This window comes from Budorcas taxicolor, chromosome 17 (assembly GCF_023091745.1).
Source record: "Budorcas taxicolor isolate Tak-1 chromosome 17, Takin1.1, whole genome shotgun sequence".
In the NCBI taxonomy this organism is placed as follows: Eukaryota; Metazoa; Chordata; class Mammalia; order Artiodactyla; family Bovidae; genus Budorcas; species Budorcas taxicolor.
This window is the reverse complement of record NC_068926.1, coordinates 61975946-61997251: the sequence shown is the minus strand read 5'-3', so window position 1 is coordinate 61997251 and position 21306 is coordinate 61975946. Positions and strand designations below refer to the sequence as shown.

The 21306-nt window shown below is 42.9% G+C and overlaps 2 protein-coding genes across 2 annotated transcripts in view; both read right to left on the bottom strand.

Annotated features, from left to right (window-relative positions):
- The window catches only part of HECTD4 (HECT domain E3 ubiquitin protein ligase 4), a 167503-nt gene extending 163714 nt beyond the window's left edge, over positions 1 to 3789 (bottom strand). The window contains exon 1 of the mRNA XM_052654305.1: positions 3613 to 3789. Within this exon, the coding sequence (XP_052510265.1) occupies positions 3613 to 3789 (177 nt within the window). The remainder of the gene's footprint in view (positions 1 to 3612) is intronic.
- A 12120-nt stretch (positions 3790 to 15909) lies between these two features.
- On the bottom strand, positions 15910 to 20940 carry RPL6 (ribosomal protein L6). Its single transcript, XM_052654502.1, has 7 exons — positions 20795 to 20940; positions 19794 to 20027; positions 19608 to 19706; positions 18117 to 18260; positions 17542 to 17590; positions 16559 to 16743; positions 15910 to 16101 (listed from the first exon to the last, which is right to left on the bottom strand). Exons 2-7 carry the CDS (start codon positions 20025 to 20027, stop codon positions 15949 to 15951), a joined length of 864 nt encoding a protein of 287 aa, XP_052510462.1. The 5' UTR covers positions 20795 to 20940; the 3' UTR covers positions 15910 to 15948.
- Positions 20941 to 21306: the final 366 nt, after the last annotated feature.

Sequence of the window (21306 nt, the reverse complement as noted above, 5' to 3'; positions counted from 1 at the left end):
ATGTATACACATCTTACGTTTAACAATATTTGTTATTGTCTATATCCCCCACTAAAATAAAAGCTTTCTTAAGAACAAGGATTTTATCTGCCCCCTGCTATGCTCACTTCACAACAGTAGGCTCAGCCTACCTCTGAATTCCACAAACACTTGAATGAATTTGTTGATTAAACACTATTTACTGAAAAATAAACAAACCAACAACAAAAATACCCTTCTGTTTAGAATTCACAGGGAAGAAAATTTTTTTTAATTAAATACCCTGCTACTGCTTAAATTAAAATGCTAAGTTAATGCTGATCTACTTTTCAGGATGGGCTCTTTTTTCAGATTGACATTTAACTTTAAGCTACACTTACAGATGAAAAGAACACTGGAATTTAAAGACAGGAAAGCCAGGGTCTAGTCATTTGCCTTGCCATAACTAGCTATGTTGTTGTTGTTGTTCAGTCGCCCAGTAGTATCCGAATCTTTGCAACCCCCTGGACTGCAGCACGCCAGACCTCCCTGTCCCTCACCATCTCCCAAAGTTTGCCCAAGTGCATGTCCATTGCATCCATGATGCTATCCAGCCATCTCATCCTCTGACACCCTCCTCTCCTTCTGCCCTCAATCTTTCCCGGCATCAGGGACTAGCTTGCTCCCAGCCAAAACCTTTCCTTATCTCAGATAACTTCTCTCTAAAATGAGGGGAAGGAAATTCCCTGCCTGTGCTCTCACTGCTGAGGGGCCTCGGTTCAATCCCTGGTCAGAGAACTAGGATCCCACAAGTCACACGGTATGTCCAAATTAAATAACATTTTTTTAAAATGAGATTGATGTTTGACAGAAAACAACAAAATTCTGTAAAGCAATTATCCTTCAATTAAAAATAAGCTTTAAAAATGAGATTGGTTTAAAAAAAATTTTTTTAATAATAAAATAAGAGAAACAAATATCTCTAAGGTTCCTCCTAAAATTCTGAGACTCTGTTACAGCTAGTGCAGTCTTATGAAAGTTGCCAATCATAAATCACTTAACTCAGCTTGAATCTCATCTTTCTAATCAAAAACTGAAAGATTCTATATAACTATAAAACCCTGTAAAAATCGGTCATTTTTACCCAGGTGTCCACTAGAAGGTGTGACCTGGAAGAATATACTACATAGGGGTGGCAGCATTTCAAAAGTTAGGTGTTTTGTTTTGTATTTACCTAGCTGCTCCATGTCTTGGTTGAGGCATGTGGGAGCTAGTTCTCTGACCAAGGACTGAACCTGGGTTCCCTACATTAGGAGCGCAGACCTCTGGCCACTGACTGCCAGAGAAGTCTCCAAAAACTAGTTTTTAAAAAGTTAATGAACCTCTAATCTTCCTCAAAAATAAAAAGAATAAGTCACTAGAAAGGAAATAAAGATATCTGTTTATTACCTTATCTTTAACCAGTTATTGAATTTAAAGTAATTACAAACATGAGCATCATACATACATGATTAGTAGCAGGTATGTTTGAGACCAAATAGAGCTGAGTTAATGTCAGGCCCTCTTTTCCAGTTATGTGATCCTGAGCAAACTGCATACCTGCTCTGCAGTTTATTTGCCTCATCTGTACATGGATACAATATTTACAACTGTTAAAACAGGTAACAATATTTAGCTACCAGGATCCTTTTTTAAAAAAACCAAGATCCCTTTGAGAATTTAATAAATGCTTGACACATATGACATACTTAATCAACATTATTATTAAATAAATAAATGTGAATACACCCACACAAAACACAAATCTAGCAAAACATTCTTAGCTGCTTCTTCTGATACTATGTTGCCTGTATCACACATGGAAAGAAATGAAAAAAGTTCTGACTATAGTCAGAAGTGTTTATCACTCATACACATATTGGTTTCTGAGAGGTCAGACAACAAAAAAATGTTTAAGAGTTTAAAAAAAAACTTCCAGGCCAGAGAGGTTCCTTCTTTTAAAATCATTCTTCTGTGGAAATACCTGGCAAATACTCAGTACATTTATACAGTGAACATCTTAGGAAAGCCAACTTCACGTATTTTTAAGGGAGCCTACACTTTTTAATCCTAAAAATAAATAAACTACATACATATAAAAATTTTGGATCCGTGAACTTAGTCTTGAGAAACAAAGAGCTTTCCACATTTTACCTACAAGAGAGCCAATTAAATCCAAAGATTCCACCATCATAGCATAATGCCCCTTGAGCTTTCAAGCAGATAAGACACTCAGACACACCTTGCTTTTTATAGGAAAGGCCCGAATGAGACATGATAAACCTCTAATTCCATGTTAGGAATTCCCTATCAATATGCACATGCCTTTTTTTGGTAGCTAGACTGTAAAATAAGTCATTAGGAGTTCACAGTGGAAATGCTGCAACCTCAACCTCGAATCCAGACACAAAAATACAGAGGTCGGTATTCCCATCTCAGACACATCCAAATGTCTCAGCCAACGGGATCCCGTCACTGCCCTGTCCAGAAACACACAGTAATGGGGTTTAATCCGTTTCTATAAATGTTCGTTGTGCTGAAAGCCAAAGTGCCTGCAAAACCGCAAAACACAAAAAGATTCCTCGCATTCCGTTTATAGCCAACAGACAGGCCAGCCTCTCTGCGCCCTACCCCTGAGAGTCCTCCTTGCGACAATAAGAATTTCGTGCCACCGGATGCTTCCTACACGTCAAAATGTCATCCCGCAAAGTGGAGGTGGGGAGGGGGCAGTGCCTGGATCAACCGATCCTGCCGGAGCTCTCACCCCGGGGCAAACACGGGAATCAAGTGAAGTCGGTGCAAAGTTCCCATCCATCCAGCATATTTGGTTTCCTTCTGCCCCCAAACCCAGCGGCACAACTGCTGAGATTTGCTTTTGCACCTGCCACGGCTGCTAAGCCTGGGCTTGTCCTTGACCCCCGAGATCACAGATAAGGCCTTGCGGCCTAAAACGTTCATGACCCTTGCGGAGAGCGCATTGAGGACCGCCGCAGCATCCCCCTTCGCTGTCCACACAGCCAGCTTGCTTCCCTGACAAAGGCCCCGTGCCAATCCCCGGCACGACACACAGTAGTTGCTGGAATGCCCATCACCGACTGGCAGCTGACACTACCTTCTCCCGAGAAAAATAAACAACACACACACACGCGCGCGCGCGCGCACACACACACACACACACACACACTGGGGTATAACAACACGGCGGGAGATGTAAAGCATTAAAATTAAAGACCCCAAAGCTAAGCAGCCTGGGTGTGCCCTGGAAGTGCGTCCGAGGGGCCCGTGGGGGAGGGGAGATAGGGCCCGGGAGGCGGCGGCGGCTCCTCTGGGGCGTGAAGGCCGGGCCGGGTGATGGTCTAATAAAATGCTGGGAGTCGGAAGGTTCAAAATGAAACCACAAATGAAATCCCCGGCGGGCCTGAGGCCCCGGGTGGTCTGCAGACCAGCGGCGCGGCCCGCACCTGCCTGCCCAGCGCCCACCCACCACACACACCTGCCAGGGCAGCCTTCTGGGGCCCTCGGGGTCCGGGGTGAAGCGGAAAGAAGGCCCGACCCCAGGGGTGCGGGCCGGGTGGGCTAATCTGACGGCGGAGGCCAGGGGGCAGCCTCGCTCACCTCTAGGTCAGTGTCGGCGGCCTCCGGGGCCCCGAGGATCTCGCTGGGCAGCTCGGCCAGGTCGGTGACCCGGATCAGCCCGTCGTGCAGGAAGATGGTCTCCTCCTTCACCGAGAGCCACTGCGCCGAGTCCGCGGCGGCAGCCGCCGCAGCCGCCGCGGCCGCCGACGAGCCCATGGCCCCAGCTGAGGGGTTGGCTGTGAGGAGCAGCCGCTCGGCTCGGCGAGATGCGAGCAGGAGCCGCCGAGTTCACCAGTCCATGGCAGCAGCCGCCGCGCCCGCCTGCAGCGCCCCACTCGCCGCCTCGCCCGTGCAGCTCCGCCCTAGGAGGTCCGAGCTGCCATCCTCCCACCTCTGGCCCCGGAGACCCCGGCCCCGCCGCCACCGCCGCTGCCGCCGCCCTGAGGAACAGGATCCGCCTCTGCCGCTAGGCAGCCAACTGTCAGTGAGGCGCCATGTTGGGGGCGGGGCTCCCGGCATGCCCCGCGGAGCGGACAATACCGGCCCCGCCCACTCATCTGGCCCCGCCCACCTACCGAAGGCCCGGAGACAGCCAGGTTGGCTGGATCTCTGCCTAGCCTTTTTCTGCATCTTGCCCTCAGAGTGACCTCCCACGTCCTTTACACTTCCAGGGCGCCCTACGCCTGCATTGCTCCAGGAGAAGAGGGCAGCCTTCCTCTGCTCTCCAACCCTCTGCTCATGTGTGCACCCCTCTCTGGCCTGAGTCCCACCGTGGGCACCTGGGCAGACACATGGAAGTTCACGGGCTGCTTACAAGTTTAAATAAGATATATGCAAAAATATGGCTCACAGTAGGTGCTGCAGTTTGTTCATAAGCACTTGGTCGAAATGCACAGTAGGTGCTACATATTCACCACAAATTCTTGTACCCAGTAATCACTCAAAATCTGGTGAAAATAAAGCACTAGTCACAATGTCTGGTGTCTGGCCCTTAATAAATGCTACAAGAGGGAGTTAAAATTATTCTTATATTCTATCACTATTCAACACTGATTGACATACACCTTAAAAATATGCCAGCCATCCCACTTTTATTAAAAGAAGAAAGGAAAGAACTATGTGTTTAGAGAAAAATGTGTGAGTGACTATGTACTAAGTTGTTAATATGAATTGCCACACAGAGCAGGACTAGCCTGGAATGGCTGAAGTAAGATTATCTTTGTATTGCTTTTATACTTCCAAAAAAAAAAAAAGAGCACTCTTTAGTATCAAAGGACTTGAATGCATATGTCCACCAAAATACCTGCACAGGCCTAGATGTCCATCCATACATGAATGGATAAAGAAGTTGTGGTACATAAATGCAATGGAATATTACTCAGCCCATAAAAAGGAATGCATTTGAGTCAGTTCTAATGAGGAGGATGAACCTAGAGCCTGTTACACCCAGTGAAGTAAGTCAGAAAAACAACAATTGTGTGGTAACCATATATATGAAATCTAGAAAAATGGTACCGATGAACCTATTTGAAGGGCAGCAGTGGAGACACAGACATAGAGAACAACCTGTGGACACAGTGGCGGGAGGAGAGGATGGGACAAACTGAGAAAGTAGCACTGAAACGTATATATTACCATAAGTAAAATTAGATAGCCAGTGGAAACTTGCTGTATGAGGCAGGGAGCCCAAATCAGCTGCTCTGTGACAGTCTAGAAGGGTGGGATGTAGAAGGGAGACTCAAGAGGGAGGGTAAATATGTATACCTATCGCTGATTCATGTTGGTGTATGGCAGAAACCAATATAATACTGTAAAGCAATTATCCTCCAATTAAAATAAATTTTTAAAATTTAAAAAACCTGCATAGGGAAGTTTATAGCAGCTTTATTCATAATTGCCAAAACCAAGATGCCCTTCAGGAAGTAATGGATAGATAAACCATGGTACATCTGGACAATGGAATATTATTCAGCACAAAGAAGAAATGACTATCAAACCAGGAGAAGACAATACCCTGTATGATTCCAACTATATCATATTTTGGAAAAGACTAAACTATGGAGATGATAAAAAAAGATCATTGGTAGCTAGTGGATGCAGAAAGGAAGGGATGCAGAAAGGCAGAGCACAGAAATTTTTAGGGCAGTGAACAGTACTCTGTATAATACAGTAATGATGTATACATGAAATTATACATTTTTTCAAAATCATAGAACATACTACACCAAGAGGGAGCCACAGTGTAAAATATGGACTTTAAGCATTATGATGTGCCAGTTCGGTTCATCAGTCATGACAAATGTATCACATGGTGGGGCATGTGAACACGGGAGAGATCATGCACGCATGGGAGCAGGGAGTATGTCTGAAATTTCTGCATCCTCAGTTTGTGTGTGTGTGTGTGTGTGAACCTAAAACTTTTCTAAAAAATAAAAGTTTTCATAAAGAAAGAATGAATGAGAGCATTAAAGAGCATACTTTTTGATCCAGCAATTCAGCTTTGAGGAAGTTGTCTGAAGGAAATTATCAGATTCACAGTCCAGGATGAACACACAGGGATGTGCAGCTCAGTATCGTTTATAAGAGGAAAAATTATAGTCAGATTAAATACCCAACAATGTGGGACTGGTTAACTATTATAATGGTATATCTGAAACATGGAATATTACGATGCCATTCAGAATAATGCTTATAAAGGATATTAATACAAGTGAATGGTGAGGTATTAGTAAATGGAAAAAAATCAGGCTAAAATAGTAAAGAAATTTTGAAATTTAATTGTGTTTGTTGTAAGACTGCATTTTAAAAATTACATACATGCATGACTGTAGATGTAGAAGACAGGGAAAGTATCATGTCTGATAATATTTTGGTAAATTTCAGCAGTGCATTTACAGGAGATGCACTACATTTACAGCAGTGCATTGACTGGGAGATGAGTGGTTTGTGCTTTGCAATGTTTTCCAAATTTTCTTTCTCAAGCTTGCATTACTTTTGATAAAACTGAAAAAAAAAAATCTATTGAACCTCTAGGAATGGAGGTACCTCCACTCATATATCTATCACACTATCCTTCTGAGTATTCATTAATATTTGCATTTTACAAGGAACTGAAGCTCAGAATTAAGTGACTTGCACCCACCTAGAAATTGGCAGAATTGAGATTTGAATCCCTGACTGGCTCTATCCTCTTCTGCCTCCCTCCCAAATAAGCAATTCATATACACTGCACTATAACAACCTCATGTGCCTTACAACAATTGTTAATTTCATTTTCAGGATATTTATCCCCCATGCATGTGTTAAGCTTCTAGCAAGTGTCAAATCCTGGGAGGTATATAGAATGGAGATATTATTACCCCTGTTTTCAGCTAGAAAACCAAGGCTCAGTTGGATGCTTTAATCAATATCTCACAGACAGCAAACATCAAATCTCAGATGCGAACCTAGGTTTGTTTGAATCTATAATCCCAGCTTTCTTTTTTTAAAAACTTTCTCTATTGTATAGGTGTATAGCCAATTAAGAATGTTGTGATAGTTTCAGGTGAACAGCAAAGGGACTCAACGATACATATACCAAACTCCCCTCCCATCCAGGCTGCCACATAACATTGAGCAGAGTTCCTAGTGCTATGCAGTAGGTTCTTGTTGGTTATCCATTTTAAATACAGCAATGTGTGCATGTTCATTCGAAACTCCCCAACCATCCCTTCAACCCAGCAACCATAAGTTTATTCTCTAAGTCTGTGAGTCTCTTTCTGGTTTGCTAGTAATTTCATTTGTATCATTTCTTTTTAGATTCCACATATAAGGGATGTCATATAGTATTTCATCTTCTCTGTCTGACTTATTTCATTCAGTATGACACTCTCTAGGTCTATCCATGTTGCTGCAAATGGCATTACTTCATTCTTTTTAATGGCTGAGGAATATTCCGTTGTATATATGCACCACATCTTCTTTATCCATTCCTCTGTGAAAGAACATTTCAGTTGGAATCTAAATAGCCTTGTGTGGCTCAAAATAATTCTCCTCCTCATATTGTTTGTATTTCAAGATAAGGAGTCAAGATGCCCAGGAATTACAGATCTTTCTTGACCTATGATGGGGTTATGTCCTGATAAACCCATTGTAAGTTGAAAATATAAAAAATAGAAAGCCTCACTGAACTTCATAGCTTAGCTTACACTACCTTGAAGGTGCTCAGAACACTTACATTGTCTGTAGTTGAGCAAAATCAACTCTATCCATTTTCCACCACTGTAAAGTTGAAAAATCTGTAAGTTGAACCATCCTAGGTTGGGGACAGTCCGTATTGCCCTTCACTTCAATGAATTAAAACAGCACATATCCACAGCTGAAAGTCTTTAGACTGCATAATGAATAGTTATTTAATATTTTAGCAACAGTAATTAATTAGTCACTGGACTACATGGCTACCACTGTACCATGAAGAGGCAGCTGATGAATTAATATTTATAGAAGCCCTATGGAAAAAGAGACCATTTACTGGAAATCTCTTAGAACAGATCAGCAAGATGGAGAAAGTCCCTGCTCAAAAGAATTTTATGCTAGAAACCTGGATACAGAGAATCCAAATTTAGTTAAGATCACACACACACACACATACCATGCATACAGGAAACAGCCATTCATGGAAGCATATGGAAAGGAAAGGTTTATGATTTACGACTTATTTTCATTGGAATTGTCCTCTCCACTCTTCTGTTTGAGAACGGGTGCTTGGGATAGGAAAAGGAGCAGGAGAAGGTGTTGTCTGGACAACCCTCTGTTGGAAGCAAAGAAGTCTGAACAAGAAGGAAGAAAAGCCATGAGTAGATTGGACTTCAGTTTCCCCTGGGAGGCATCTCCTCAAGAGAGAGCGAGCTTGTTGGTAGAGACTGTCTCCCCGCTGCCCCAGCTGCTGACGTGGTGTTCACGGGCCTTGCCTTGAGCTGGGGCCCCTCTGGGATTTTTCAATAGCTCTCCTTTCTGCTAGCTTTCCTGTACCAGCTGACTGTCTAAAATTGAGTCTGTAAGCCTTACCGGGCCCACAAAAATGCAACTGTAGGGTGGGGATAAGTGGTCCTTGATAAGCCTTAATAGAGCTTGAAATAGCTTTAAACAAAGCAGCCATGTTAATTTTTAAGGCCTTTCAAAACACCAAGGGAAAAATACATGCCTACATCTGCTACATAACTATATGCACACACATCGACAGAATCTGTGGGGGAGATTGATTATTTCCATCTCACTAATCACAGTCTCAAAGAGGAAACACGCACACCTACTCAAAATCTTTTTTCCAAATGATATGGTTGGCCGTGTTTTCTCTTTTTTTTTGTAATTTAAGGAAAATTCCTTCAGCTCATAGGAGGGTCTATGAGGCATCGGAGAAAAGAATTTGAAAGAAAAGATATTTGAAAATCAGAGGGAGAAATTCTCCTGAGAGCTCCCTTAATTACGATTACCAAGGGAAGAGCCTCCACGTTGATGAAAAGCATCAAGAAGTGCAATTGTCATTGGAGGAATCCGGCACCTTGGAGTTCCAAAAGATGCCACGTCCTCTCTTGCCCCCTTGTGGATACCAGAGGCCTTATTCAATAGGGAGGGGATATGTGTACACATATAGCTGATTCATGTTGTTATACAGAAGAAACCAACACATTGTAAAACAATGATCCTCCAATTTTAAAAAGCTAGTCCCCACAAAGGAAAAGCGGGCAAAAGGCATAATCCTAGAGTCTGCACAAGAAAAAAGGCAAACACTGTTATCTTTTCATTCATTCAGTATTCCAAGTGCCGGCAAAGCGTTAGGTTTGGCACTCCTCCCCTCTAGGAGAAAAGCATCTTTCCTAGCTCCTGCTTAGAATGGGAAAATGACTGGAAACAAGTAATTCCAAAGGGGATGAGAAGGCTAGGGACCTGATCTGAGAAATGAGGACGGTTCCCCTTAAGGTTTTCCTTTTTTAATAATTTTGTCCAGGGTGTTTTTGCTCAGGTTTTTTTAGTGTTTTTTTTTTTTTTTTTTTTTTGAGATATAATTGACATAAGTTTGGGCTTTTTTTGCTGGCTCAGATGGTAAAGAATCTGCCTGCAATACAGGAGACCTGAACTGGATGCTTGTGTTGGAAAATCCCCTGAAGGAGGGCATGGCAACCCATTCCAATATTTTTGCCTGGAAAATCCCATGGATGGAGGAGCCTGGTGGGCTACAGTTCATGGGGCCACAAAGTCGAACACAACTGAGCCAACTAAGCACAGCACACAGTTGTGTAAGTTTAAGGTGTACAGTATAATGATTTGACTTACATCATGCAGTGATTATCACAACGAGTTTATCAAACATCCATTCATCCCATGTACAAACAAAAGAAAAAAGAAGTTTTTTCCTTGTGAAGAGAACTCTTAGGATTTACTCTTCTTAGGCCAGAGCCAATCTTGATCCAAGAGTTACCCAGGCTTCTTCCGGGTTCTTTAGCCCTTGTACAGTTGTTCCTGCTCAGGGTCTTTGCACATGGTAGTCCCTGGCCCAGATTGTACTTCCCACCTGTTTCACTTGACAAACTCCTATTCATCCTTCAGGTCTCAGCTACCTCAAAGAGAAATTCCTTGGCTCCCCCAAACATGACAAGTCCTCCTGTTTCTCAATCTCTTTGCACAGCATACTTTCTCAGTAGTACCTATTTTGTGCTAAGCCGTGTCAGTCGAGTCCAGCTCTTTGTGACCCCATGGACTGTAGCCCACCAGGCTCCCCTGTCCATGGGATTCTCCAGGCAGGAATACTGGAGTAGGTTGCCATTTCCTCCTTCAGGGGATCTTCCTGACCTAGGGACTGAACCTGAGTCTCTTACAAATCCTGCATTGGCAGGCAGGTCCTTTACCAAGAGTGCCACCTGGGAAGCCCACCTATTTTAACTGCAATTAAATAATTATCAATAAAAATTTAGATGCCCTTGTTAGACTGTATACCTTAAATACATTTTAAAATATATGTTAAATATTTGCATATTTAATCAAATACCTATATATTAATACATATACAAATATATATTAAATGTGCTGTGTTGTACTATGCTTAGTCACTCAGTCGTGTCTGACTCTGCGACCTCATCGACTGTAGCCCACCAGGCTCCTCTGTCCATGGGGATTCTCCAGGCAAGAATACTGGAGTGGATTGCCATGCCCTCCTCCAGAGGATCTTCCCAACCCAGGGATCAAACTCAGATCTCCCTCATTGCAGGTGGATTCTTTACTGTCTGAGCCACCAGGGGAGCCCAGTATATTAAGTACATTAAATTCTTAGTGCCACTGTATATTTACAGTAGTACCTATACAGGTGGGAACTGTATATTTAAAGTGTTTAAAATGGCATGTTTTGTTATATATAATTTACCACAGTAAAATAATTCTAGTACTTCCCTGGTGGTACAGTGGATAAGAACTCGCCTGCCAATGCAGGGGACAAGGGTTCGATTCCTGGTTCCGGGAAGATCCCACATGCCACAGCTACTAAGCCCACATGCTGCAGCTACTGGAGACTGAGCACCCTAGAGCCCATACTCCACAGCAAGAGAAGTCACCACACCACAACTGGAGAGAGCCTGTGTGTAGCAAGAGACCCAGCGCAACCAAAAAAATAATAAGATAAATAATTAAAAATACAATTCTAAAAAAAACGTATACACTTTAACTGCTTGGCACATAGTCAGGACAATAGCTTTTGTCATTAGGGCCACACTGATTACCTGAAAGGTAAATGAATAGCAGCAAAGTTAGGTTTCAAATCCAAGTCCATTGGATCTCCAAAGCTACAACTTGAACCTCTATACCATTCTCAATTGACCTGTATTCAATGAACAATTTTTGAGTGTAGTCCATACCTTCTTTGTCCAAGAAATTCCAATTTTATACTTGTACAATCTATGGGAAATTCAGAACACAGTTGCCTTTCCTTACTTTGATACTGTTTTTATTTTGAATTACATACATGGAGCATAGCACTGAGGTGTGTTCAACACTTTGGGCTGCTAAAGGTGGTAATCAGGCTCTGGACTAGAATAGGAATCCTCCCCAAACGCATGTAACCAGAGCTTGGTGCTTGATGCAGGCTACGTAATGGTCCCCAAAAGTGACCTGTCTTAATCCCTCAACCTCATGCATATTACTTTATATGGCAAAGAGTACTTGGCAGATGTGATTAAGTGTTTTGCTTGCAGGATCTTGGTTCCCTGACCAGGGATCAAACCTGCCATCCCTGCAGTGGAAGCAGAGTCCTAACCACTGGACTGCTGGGGAAGACCCAGATGTGATAAAGGTAAAGATCTTGAGGGACATCTCTGGTGGTCCAGGGGTTAAAAATCCACCTTCCCATGTAGGGGATGGGGGTTAGATCCCTGGTGGGGGAACTAAGATCCCACATGCCTCAGGGGGTAACTAAGCCCACGAGCCACAAGCAGAAGCCTACACAGGAAAGATCCCATGTGCTGCAACTAAGACATGATGCAACCAAATAAATAAACGTTTTTTTAAGAAAGACCTCAAGGTGGGGAAGGCAGTATAACACAAAAATATATTTGGTCTTTTTCCTGGGTCCTTGGCACAGACCTCCTAAAGCCCATGCAATTTCCTGAGAGATGGAAGTATCTTTTGTTATTTGTAAGGAGCTCTTTTTGATCACTCTTGTGATGCCATGGATTAGGGCCTGCCAGCCTCCTCTGTCCATGCAATTTTCCTGGCCAGAATACTGGAGTGGGTAGCCATTTCCTTCTCCAGGGGATCTCCCCAACCCAGGGATTGACCCCAGGTCTCCCACGTTGCAGGTGGATTCTTTATGGTCTGAGCTACCAGGGAAGCCCCTTTTTGACCACACCCAAGTTAATGAGCTGACTTAGGGTCAGCCCCTAGCCTCAGGATAGGGATAGTCACCAGAAAGACCAAGGTATTTGAAGGCTGGAAATTTCAGCCCAACCCAGACTTAAGGAAAGGCAGGGAAGTGGTGGTAGTGCTAGTGACCAAGTTCTATGTTAAAACTCTTGAATAAGATTTGATGAGCTTCTTGATTGATGAACATATCAAGAGGTGCTGGAAATAGTATACCCAGAGAGGGTACAGTGCTCCCAGCACCACCCTTACTTGCTTTGCTCCATTTATAGCTTCCTGAGTTGTACCTTTTATTGCAAACTGGTGAATGGATGTGAAGTGTTCCTCTGAGCTGAGAGCCGTTACAGCAAACTATCAAAGCTGAGGATGGATTTGTAAGAATCCTCTATTTGTAGCTCAGACAGAAGTGTGGGTCTGACCCAGGGACCCAGTACTTGTCATTGGTATCTGACGTGAGGGGCAGTCTTGGGTACTGAGCCTTAATTTTTGGGTCCATGCTAATTCCAAGTAGTTAAGTGTCAGAACGGGATTGTAGGACATTCAGCTGGTATCTGTGGAGAACTGGAGAATTGCTTGGTGTGGGAAAATCCACACATTTTGGTGTCAGAAGTATTGTGAGTGGAGAAACTATCTTCACAAGGAGATACCCTGGATTTTCCAGCTGGGATGTAATCACACTGGTCTTTTAGAGATCGAGGGTCAGAGAAAGCTGATATGACAGAACCTGGGCTGGAGCACCTGGGAGGAAGGGATCCCAAGTCATGGGAGATGGATGGACACTCACTACCGTAGGCTTGACACTAACCCACTGAAACCCACTTTGGACTTCTGACCTCCAGAACTCTAAGAGAATGTACTTAAGTCACAGACTTTGTGGTAACTTTTTACAGCAGCAACGGAGAGGTGTTTGGATGCTAAGGAAGAAGGATCTCAGACACAGGGTTCCCAGCCTTGTTCTCTACAAGCAGTCCTGCCCTAAGCATTGCACAGATGCACCAGAGCTACAGGAAGCAGACGGATGGAAAGGAAGGACATCTGAGACGGAAACACTGGGGACTTTGCTGCTGGTCCAGCGGTTAAGACTCCGAGCTTCCACTGTAAGGGGCATGGGTTCAATTCCTTGTCAAGGAACCAAAATCCCACATGCTGTCAGCACGGCAAATGTATTTAAAAAAAAAAATATCAAAGAATCTGGAACCTTGCAAAGGAGCCAGTAGAGTGGTACTATGATTTGGGAATCCTTGGTGTCCCTGATATTTTAAAATGAGTGTGTGAAGTGAAAGCCATGTGCCATGTTGCTACTGAGATGCTGTCTTCACGTTCATTCTCTGGTGAGAGGAAAATGAAGTGTCCAGAGGGTGCAGGACATATTTGACACAGCAACAGACTGAATGTAGAAGCACGCATGAGAAGCCAGCTGTCTTCCATAAACCCAGAAGTTCAGAAATTGGCAAAACCATGAAACAATGCCATTTTGTTTTGGAAATTATTTTTCACAAAAATATTGCATTAACATGGAATGGTTTGTCATTTAAATACAAATATTTTAACAATTATTTGGTCTTAATATGGTATACTATCAACAGACATAACTCACATGAACAAAAAACTCTTATCACAGATAATTTAAGACCATAAAGAGCTCTGGAGACCAAAAAAGAAAACTCAGTCTTTAATGTACATAAGAATTTCTTATGGCAATTTTTATAATCACACTTTATATTAATAAAATGATAATTTTATCCACATGACTTTTGCATATTTATGATTATTTCAAGACTCTATGTTGCTCTCTTGAATATTCTACCCATCTCTCTCATAAACTTTCATGGACTTCCCTGGTGGCTCAGACGGTAAAGCGTCTGTCTACAATGTGGGAGACCCGGGTTCGATCCCTGGGTCGGGAAGATCCCCTGGAGAAGGAAATGGCATTCCACTCCAGTACTATTGCCTGGAAAATCCCATGGACAGAGGAGCCTGGTAAGCTATAGTCCATGGGGTCACAAAGAGTCAGACTTCACACGACTGAGCGACTTCACTTTCACTTTCTTTCATAAACAGCACATGAATGTTCAAACAAATCAACACGAAGTATTAAAACATATTTCATAAATCTTAATAGATGAACAGATTTTTCTGGTAGTGCAGTCGCTAAGACTTCTCGTTCCCAAGGCAGGGGACCCAGGGTCGGTCCCTGGTTCAGGAACTAGACCCGGTGCAGCAAAACCACCACCACCACCCTATTATCAAAAAAAAAAAAAATCTTGTCATTTTTCACCTATTGCTAAACTGAAGTCTGACTACTTCATTTAGTGAGTCTGTAAGGTAACGGGCACTCTCAAGTTGGTACAACCTTCATGGAGGGTAGTGTACTTTGGCACCATTTACCAGAACAGCCTATGGCTTCCCAGGTGGCTCAGTGGGTCTGCTGGCAATGTGGGAGATGTGGGTTCAATCCCTGGATCAGGAATTGGCAACCACTCCAGTGTTCTTGCCTAGAAAATCCCATGGACAGAGAAGCTTGGCAGGCAACAGTCCATGGGTGAGACACAGACGGACACACCTGAGTCGGACACAAATGAGCGTAACCACAACGGCTTAGTAAGTTCTCTGACTAAGCAAACTTTTCCTGGTACTTGCTCATCTGTATGCATATCTCAGATTCTAACTCTCAGGCACCCACTGCTGAGTCTACTTCAACCAAAAAAAGGAAAAGTGGGGAAAAACAGCTGTCTTACAGAGCCATTACAGAGGCGTGTCTAGGCTGTGGGAATGGCATTGCCAAGCTCCTTTCCTGGGAACTGCATTTAGCATTTCAGGTAAAGAACCATTGCTGTGAACTGTGAGCACCTGTGTTTTATATCATTTTATACCTGTTAGCAAGGTATGTCATAAGGTAATTTCACTTTATGCCATTTTAGTTTACAAAAGGTTTCAGAGGAGTACTCTACTTCTAGAAAGCAGTGAAAACCTATTTAATTAAAATGCTAGAAACCCAAATACCCACAGGACGCCAAGGTTACACTATGCAGCAGTAAAGATGAGCACTTCCTATGGAACAATCATAACACACTTACCCGTGTAACGGCATGTACTGCACACGAGGGAGAAGGGTATCTAATTACACTAATTTGTTATATATGCTTTAAGAAACTAAGCATACAAGAAACTGGAAAGAAGGGAAAGTCTGCAAGCTGAAAAGCCCAGTTCTTATCCATGTAGTTAGTACAGACTCATTCAGTGATGACTGGGGAAATCCCACTGTTTTGTATTGGTACGTGCCTGGCGACAAAGCTGAAAAGACACTAAGGAAGCTAAGAATGCTTATCTGAAAAGACTCCTCTGCAGTTTACAGCCCCCAATCCCACTCCTTTTAATAGAGGCTAATGTCCCATTAAGTTGGCTATAAGTCATACCACACCTAGAAGCAGATCAAAAAAAAAAGACACAAAGGAAGTGACAAGTTATTTAATTAGGTTCTTTGCAAGAAGTTCAGAATACTACTTTGTGAGGATAAATTCCATTTGTGAGAGCAAACACAGAGCGGAGATAGCCCTGGAGCTGAGGGACAGCTTTGATTCTTCGCAGAATTTGCGAGTCCACAGCTTTCTGGTCAACCTTGCGCTGCTCTGTGATCTCGTATTTCTAAAGAAAAAGAAAAATCATTAAAAAAAACTTGGCCCAAGAACCAAACTCCTCATAAGAAATCCTCATTCACAAGTACTCAGTCCTGGGGATATTCAGAAGGCAATTCTGATAATCCTCTTTGGAGAGCTGTGAAACATAACCTATTTTAATATATAACAACCAGTTTTACCCTTTTGCCTACTTTAATATAATATAAAAGGATAAATGATCGATAATTCCAAGCAAAACAGTAGTTCACAGAGTTTCATCAAAACCTCAGGCTTCTGAGTTGAACTCCTAGCTGCCAACTAGGAATCCAGGACACTACCATTTATTATTATTTAATATTATTTCCCAGATAGTCCTCACTCGTTATTTACAGCCTTTCTTTTTAACAGTTCTTAACCTTATTTATTTTTACTCCCAACTAGAGGAGCCAGAGTTACCAAAGGCAAAGACAGAAATAGCAGCTTACCTCTCTCTCTGTGTCAAAGATCTCACCCTCCTGGTGTCTGGGTTTACGCAGCTTCTTCTTCTTGAAGTAAGTGTCAGTGAGATATTCTGGAATTTTCACACCACTGATATCGATTTTGGTGGAGGTGGCAATGACAAATTTCTGGTGTGTTCTACGCAGAGGAACTCGATTGAGGGATAGAGGCCCTGGGGGTGGGGGAGGATCAATATAGTGAGGGAAAGGAGGAGCAAATGGTCAAGACCTGACTGGATTTGAAAAAAATATCTGCTGACAAAGGTTCTATCTTTTTTCTAGGTCAGAAGAAATTCCAAACTGCTTTCCACTGCCAGCACCAAGGCTTTTATCAAGAGGTGTGGCTTCCCCCATCCCTCACACCTTAAGTTACACAGACTACCCCTCCCATCTTAAAGTTACGCAGACCAGGAGAGAGCCGAGTTACTCATACAGGTTGGTTAAAAAAAAAAAATCACCAGTGCCTCGTGAAAAATTCAAACTAAGGACTTCTAGGAACTCCATCCTGGGGCCAAGTGGCAGACCAATCACAGGCCTTGTACAGTATTCCTTGGAATTAGCAGCCAAACACTCTGCATTACAGGTGGCAATTACTTTATGATATGCCACATTATCATAAAGTTAAATACCTGCTCCCTTAGAATGCATCTGTACACAAGGCAATGAAATAGGCTTAAGAATCTCAGGGCACTGAAACCTCTACTTAGGTTCCCACCTAAGCAAAATGTACACTTCAGGCATTTAAAAACACAATTCAAGAGAGTAGTTTCTAAGAGTTTTCATCACAAAGAAAGAACTTTTAAACTTGTCCACTATGGTAATTATTTCATAATATATATATTAATAAATCAAACCATCATATTGTACACCTTCAACTCCTAAGAGTGATGCATGTAAGTTATTTCTAAACAAAACTGAAGATGGGGAGAGCTGCAAATTTCAGAGAATATTAAATCCAAGGACTGACTTACCAGTCACAAGTAGCAAGCCACTGCCCAGCTGCTTCAGGAAAACGACCCTCTGTAAATTAAAAAGAAATGCTACATGGCTTCACAAATAAAACCTGACTTCTAAATTAATCAAATCACAGACTAACTTTGTTAAAGCAAATTTCTACCTATGTATAGATACAACAGTTCTGGAAGGAATTATACCAAACTACTAACAGGGGTGATTCTAGGATATAAGCAGTAATTCGGTGTGCCTTTTTTTTTTTAATTAGCAGCCACCACCCTTAACAATAAAAATAAATATCCTTCAACTCTAATTCTATCCCTGCAATTCCATTCTAAGGAAGTAACTCAAACATATTTTTTGAGTACAGGGACACCTGAATCATTTGTAACTAGTATTACCAAAAACAGGAAAAGGTAATCACTTATAGACTAGACACATGATGCTAGGGACTGGATTGTTGGTTCTGTTATGGAGCATCCCATCTCGCCCATGGGACCTCCTGCTGCTAGATGCAGTTAACACAGGCAAACCAATCCCATCCCAAGTGCCAGCGTATTCGGATGCAGTAACTCCGGGCAGCTGAACTCACCTTGCCTCTGTGGCGCCCAGTGAGGATGATCAGAATGGTCCCAGGAGTGATGCTGGCACGCAGCTTCCTCACATGCTTACTGAAGGGTTTTTTGCCATGACTCAACAGTTTCCGAGGCACATCTTCCGTAGGGTAATACCTAGGCTGGAGAAAGCCCATAGGTCCAACTTATTAAAGTAAGCTAATCAAGTCAGTAGAGCTGGTTCTTGGGTAGGTAAAACCTTTACTACAGTCTTGCAGTTAGTTTTATTTACACTTTTATTTACACTATTGCATTTCACTTCTAAGATTTTAAAAGTAGAAAAGGTCAGTGCTGCTTTATTAGCTTTTCATGCAAGAACACAGGGTAGAAACTGAGAGAGCTGTGTGTTCAAGCAGAGGGAAAGATCCAGCAAGTAAATCTGGGGTCAAACCAAACTTTAGTGTACTGCATGGCTTATGTACTGTCGTGCAGCAGCCATTCTCAAGCTTTTCTAAGGTTTCTGACTCTGCTGTAAACCACATTTCAGAAAACAAAGGCCTGACACATTCTGTATGCTATGAAAAAACCAAAGCTTGTTTTCCAATTAAAATATGTTCACACACATCACACTAACATGCATGACTTCCACATCATTCACAAAGAAAAACAAACTGTATAGAACCAAAGATACTAGCTTAGATCATCAAGACTGCCAGTTCATTTATTATAAAAATAAGACCCCACAGACAAGTAACAGATCCTATGACAAGTAACTCACAATAATCTAATTCTATCAGTTTAGTGGACACTTCTGCTTTTACCACAAACATGAATGGCTAACAGAAAAATCAGCTCACAAAACCTTTGATAAGAAGAATCAAAGTGCCATTTTTGCTCTTGTGCAGTAATATTCAACTGTGCAGAGTGAAATACCTCTGGGAATAGTCCCATAATGGAAATCAGAGCAAACCTTTCTTTTTCACAGAGAAAATGTTGTGTCTTGTGCATGGTAAAGAGGGGCCAAGAAACACAGCTTTAGTGGACAAATGTTCTGTAGGTCTGGCCGCATTTCTAGGCTCTGTGCAGGGTAAATTTCACAACCCCGAGAGGCGAAACTTTATTCCAGCTTTATAAGAAACAAAAGCGCAGAGAAGTAACTCTGCTGAGGAATAGTAATAAGTGAAAGTGAACTCGCTCAGTCCTGTCAGACTCTTTGCGACCCTGTGGACTGTAGCCCACCAGGCTCCTTCATCCATGAGATTCTCCAGGCAAGAATACTGGAGTGGGTGGCCATTTCCTTCTCCAGGGGATCTTCCCGACCCAGGGATCAAACCTAGGTCTCCCGCATTGCAGGCAGATGCTTTAACCTCTGAGCCACCAGGGAAGTAATAAAGCCAAGTCATAAACCCAAAACTTGCTACCCTCCATTAGTAATCCTCTGGTAAACACAAACTTCCAGAACCTTGAGCACACACAAAAACGCTCACAAGATACAACTCAACTCCCAACTTAAGATCTCCACATCTTACCATTTTGCGAAGTTTGACCACTCGGGTACCACCATTCTTGTCGCCACCAACTGGTTTTGTGACAGTAGCAAGAGCACGAACCTTCTTTTTCTTTTCGACCTATGAGGAGACAAACACATCACAGTCAGAGGCAGACAAACATTTTAAGCTTAAGAAAATGCCCAATGAGTTCCCCTCATCCCTTACCTTGGATTTAGGTGCTGAATATTTTCTCTTGTACAAGGCCTTTCTGGAGTACATGGCTGATCGGGAATATCTGCCAATTCCTCTGACCAGGACAGGATTTCGGCTGCAGTGGGGCTTCCCCTTCTTAACCTTCTTCACCTTTTCCACCTTTTTAGCCTTCTTGCCAGCATCAGCCTTCTTGGCTTCAGGTTTTTTCTCCTTAGTATCTGGCTTCTCAGCCTTTTCACCCGCCATCTACCAACACGTGTATTTTTTTTTTTTAAAGGCATTTCACCAGTTATCCCATAGCTATACACTGACAGCCCTCCCAAACTACAAGTCCTCATCCTCCAAGTAGCTAAAACGTCCTTTTCATTCTTCCCACTCTTAAGATACAGGCCTTCCTCCTAATCCCACCTTTGCAACAACATCCGTAATGGTGTAATTTTTAGGTTGTCTCCCACAATACACTATAACCTCTTCGACAAGCCGAAGACACCTCACGCCCGTTAAGTGTTTGCTGCATATTTTGATGTCACAGGTCCTTATTCCATTATTTCTATTTTGCAAATTAAAAATTCTAGGCACAGGCCAAAACAATTTCCAAAGCCAAGAAGCAGCGAGACTCTAACTTGAAATCGCTCGCTTTCAGGACTGTTCTTACCAGACTGCCTCATTCAAGAAATTCGGTTTAGGAGGCGAAGACACACACTCACCAAGTCCAAACTAAGCCCAGAGAGAAAAAAACGCAAAGCCCCGGCGCCGACTTCCGGCCCGCGGACTGGGCAAGAGGGGAAAGCAGCATTTGGCCTCACCCTCAAATCCACAACGTGGCAGAGACAAACTAGGTTGCGTATTCTGGAACCCAGACTGGGGATTCCGGAGCGCGCGCCGCCGCTCTAGTCCCTGCGGCCCCGCTAGTCCGCTACGAATCCCTGGAAGGGCCCTGTTTCCCCAGTACAGGAAGGTGGCGAGCGACCGGAGCCTCTACAACATTCCACCTCACCCTCTTCGTGCCCTACCGTAAACCCAAGAGAGAGAAATGAAGCGTCCGGGAGGCCTCTCAGAAGGTCCCGAGGGTGTCTGACCCCTGCAGATGTCGACTTGATACCCTCTCGGCTAGGATGGCGAAGGATTGGGATCTTGAAATCTAGTCCTGAAAAGACATACCACCATTCTTACCTTGCAAGATGGGAAAGAGAACTAAGATCCTGGCTTCCGGTCTATAAGGAATGAGTTTCACTTCCTTCCGGGTCTGAGGCATTATGGGAAATGTAGTTCAGCCTCTTTGGTACTGTATACAGGACTGATTTTCTCAGGAGGCGAAAGTGGAGAATACGTTTTCTGAAAATGCTTCATTTTATAGACTAGTAGAATTCTCAGAGTACTTTTGGGAACGGGCCTAAAGTTGAAACGTTTATTTTGCCGACCAAAGACATTAGAAAGCATTACCATTTTAAATAGTAAGAAAGTATAGATGAATGGGTATATCTTTCCTTTTGTCCTTTGCTTTTTGCTTCTCTTCTTTTCACAG